Source organism: Pygoscelis adeliae, unplaced genomic scaffold, assembly GCF_000699105.1.
Source record: "Pygoscelis adeliae isolate BGI_AS28 unplaced genomic scaffold, ASM69910v1 Scaffold259, whole genome shotgun sequence".
NCBI classification, from domain to species: domain Eukaryota; kingdom Metazoa; phylum Chordata; class Aves; order Sphenisciformes; family Spheniscidae; genus Pygoscelis; species Pygoscelis adeliae.
Window position 1 is genome coordinate 356,246 of NW_008825497.1, and position 3,138 is coordinate 359,383.

The 3,138-nt window shown below is 49.0% G+C and overlaps 1 protein-coding gene across 1 annotated transcript in view; it reads right to left on the bottom strand.

Annotated features, from left to right (window-relative positions):
- Nucleotides 1–2: 2 nt before the first annotated feature.
- Nucleotides 3–3,138, bottom strand: part of TTL (tubulin tyrosine ligase) — a gene marked incomplete at its 3' end in the record, with an annotated part of 9,940 nt that continues 6,804 nt past the window's right edge. The window contains 3 exon segments of the mRNA XM_009331363.1: nucleotides 3–114; nucleotides 1,993–2,136; nucleotides 3,097–3,138. The exon segment at nucleotides 3,097–3,138 is cut by the window's right edge and continues 5 nt beyond it. Coding sequence (XP_009329638.1) covers nucleotides 3–114; nucleotides 1,993–2,136; nucleotides 3,097–3,138 — 298 coding nt within the window.

Below are 3,138 nucleotides of genomic sequence, written 5' to 3' on the forward strand. Positions count from 1 at the left end.
AGCTTGATAAAGATCGATGATGGCTGGCTCGTCTTCTGCCCAGTGTCGTTGAGGGGGAAAACGCTAGAGATGGCTACATCCACAATTCCTTGGCAGAGCTCTGCATACAGCTTCCTAAGAGATGAGAGAGAGAGAATCAGATGCCCAGGCAGGACAAATCAGCAGGCCCCCGACCAATTTTTACATAGACAGCCATTTTCCCAGCAGGATCTACAAGATCCTGCTCCCATTACAGGTAGCTCCAGGGTGGCAAATGGGAGGAGGGTGGCATCTCTTCCATCTCCTCCCCACCTACCCCACCAACCCCATCTTTTTCAATGGTGCTCCCATTCCCAATATTGCTCTCTGCCAGACGGGACCACAAAACCCATTATCCAAGTTTACTGTCAGAACAGGCTCCTGAGCAGTCTCCACACCCTCAGGCCCCAGACTTGAGTCACTGCAAGATGCATGGGGGTGGACAACATCCGAGCACCCCCTGTACCAGCCTTCCAACTCAGGGAGTCGTGATTATCACACCAGACCCCGTTCACAGGGGGATGTGCCCCAGAGGGACTGCTCTGATGCGTTCATGGTTTGATGAAATGTTGCACTGGGGTGCAGCTGTGCGCATCAGCTTGTGACCAGGCACACAGACTTCACAGGACCCTCCAGAAACGTGGGATGTGTTTCACCATGCCACAGCTCATACAGAGCAGAATTAGGGAGAAGAGAGACAAGGTGTTTGAGAAATGAGTTAACAATAGCTTCACTTTCTGCTGAAGGAAATACCTGTGTAGCCTCCCTGAACATGCTGGCATCTGGGACATTTCTAGTACCAAAGCTGTCTTGACTAGGATGCCTTTCACCCTGTGCCTTTGGGGCTACATGACAGTAAGATGCTTTTTCAACTCCTGGGAGTGATACTGCTTTCAGCAGCCAATTTTTGTCTCTTAAATGTGAACTGTGTGATACGGGTGCTACAAATTAGAATAACCCTGAAGAGGAGAAGCCACAAATAGCCAAAACCTACCTCAGCTGCTTTCGATGGCTTCCAAGTGCCCATAGAGGCACAAAGCAAACAGGGCATTGCTGCAAACCAAATCCACCCAGCAACAGCCAAATTCTACCCATACAGCAACACAAGGAGGTGCAAGGCAGTACTGCACCACAGTGCACATGGTGAACAGGGCATCCTGGACACAGAAAGCTCCCCAAGCTCTGGTGCTGAAAAGGCTGCTGAACAGGCTGTCTGGTAGGTTTGACCTGTATTTTTTGTCTACTGTTAGTGATGATCTAATCTAATCTACATCTAATCTAATCAAATTCTAACATAGTGAGGTACAGCCTGTTCTGTTTCGCTGGGCTTGTATACGATACAGATGCCCATTTAGCAAAGACTTCTAGTCTTCCACAATTGTTTCAATCACATAATACAGCACCTCCTGCTGTGCCTATGCAGAGATGTTCATGGACATGGCTGTTTGGCTGTCCCAGTCTCCCTGTGGCTGGTGGAGGTTTTGATCCAATGTCTGCAGCATCTACAGTGTGCTCTGGGGTCCTGCTGCCTGCAAATTCAGTCACTCGCTTCTAGCTGCTGCCCTTAATGCTACTCATTTATCATGTGTTCAGGTAAAGACCAGCCACCAGTGGCTCCACAAGAGATACTGAGAAACCACCTGACCCCCAAAGCATTAATTCTGCAACATAACTTCAACACAATAGTGTCAATAAAAATGACCCAAGTTATATTCAAACCTATTTGTCCAAAAACTGAGGTTAGTGTCCCATCTCACATAGGAAAGAAGCTGGGGGATACCAAACACAGAGACAGGAGCAACAAACTTAAATCAGCTGGCACTTAGAGCAGTGTCCAGTATGGGTTAGCCTGGAAAACTCCCCTGCCATTCACTTTCTTTCACCTTTTTCGCTTGGAGCTGGGACACAGCCATGTTTTGGGTGAGGCATGTGAATGGCGGCATCGCAAGGGTATTACAGAAACTGATTACTCACTGGGCACACGCCGGGGCCCCATTGACTTCTATCAGCCAGACCTTCAGCTCCTCATCCACCATGAAATCAAAGCCAAAGAGCTGGAAGCTCTGGTAGTGAAGATGCTTCGTGCTGATCGCAGGCTCTATACACATAAGGCAGCTTCTGTGAAGGGAGAAACAGAAACCCAAGATCAAAAGCCCTGCGATCACACCTGTTGCACTGCAGCTTCTGAGGGCATGTGCATAGCAGTTAAGTGGAGGGGTCCCCTGTTGCCCTGGGACTGCCCCAAATTACAAGCTATATACAACACACACCATGGTAACCAGGTCCCTGCAAGTGAGATCATGCAACCATCAAAACACATGTGGGGACAGCGCTGAGTTAACTCCCAAAGAGCTGGAGAGCAGCATCCACCCTCACTACTGGATTAGGCAAGTTGAAAAACATGATGTGCAATTGGAGCCTGGAGCAGAAGGCAGAGCCACAAAGGGCTGCACGAGGTCCCCAGGGAATTGCCATTGAGAGCTCATTTGCCTCCGAGTCCCTCAAAGACCGTGTCATGTCTTTTTGGTGTCAGTAACAGCAATGGGGTACTTGCAAAGTAAATTCCACCACGAAGGATCATTTTGTCAAGACCTGGATTCTCTGCGGCACCGCGATGCCCGAGATCTCTCTCTAGGCACCTTCTGTGCCCAGGAGGTAGCTGGCTTTGTGTGGACCGAATAAGACGACCTGTGCCAATGAGATGTGCTGCTGCTTGCTGATGGTGGGGGAAGCAGTGAGATCCTGCAGACTTGAGTCTGGCTTCATTTCTCCTCTTACACCTTATACCTTTTTTAACCTCAACCTCTCCCAGCCCTTGTCTTTTGACCTACCCTCTTCCCTTACCAAGTGATCTCACTCCATCCTTCTCCAGCCACAGCTGGCAAAATGCAGACACATTGACATGTACCCTACCTACGGAGGTCCCTTTTCATTGACATTGGGGTGTTTATGGCTTTATCTCAAATTTATGCAATTGAAACCCTTCCCTTGTCGGTCGGTCTGCTTCCACAGCTGTGTCCATACACGTTCCCTGTCACTGAAGGGTTATGTTCCCCTATGCAACAGGCAGCTGGCTACCTTATTATGTGTTTGATTTGCAGTAAGATGCTATTCTCAAGC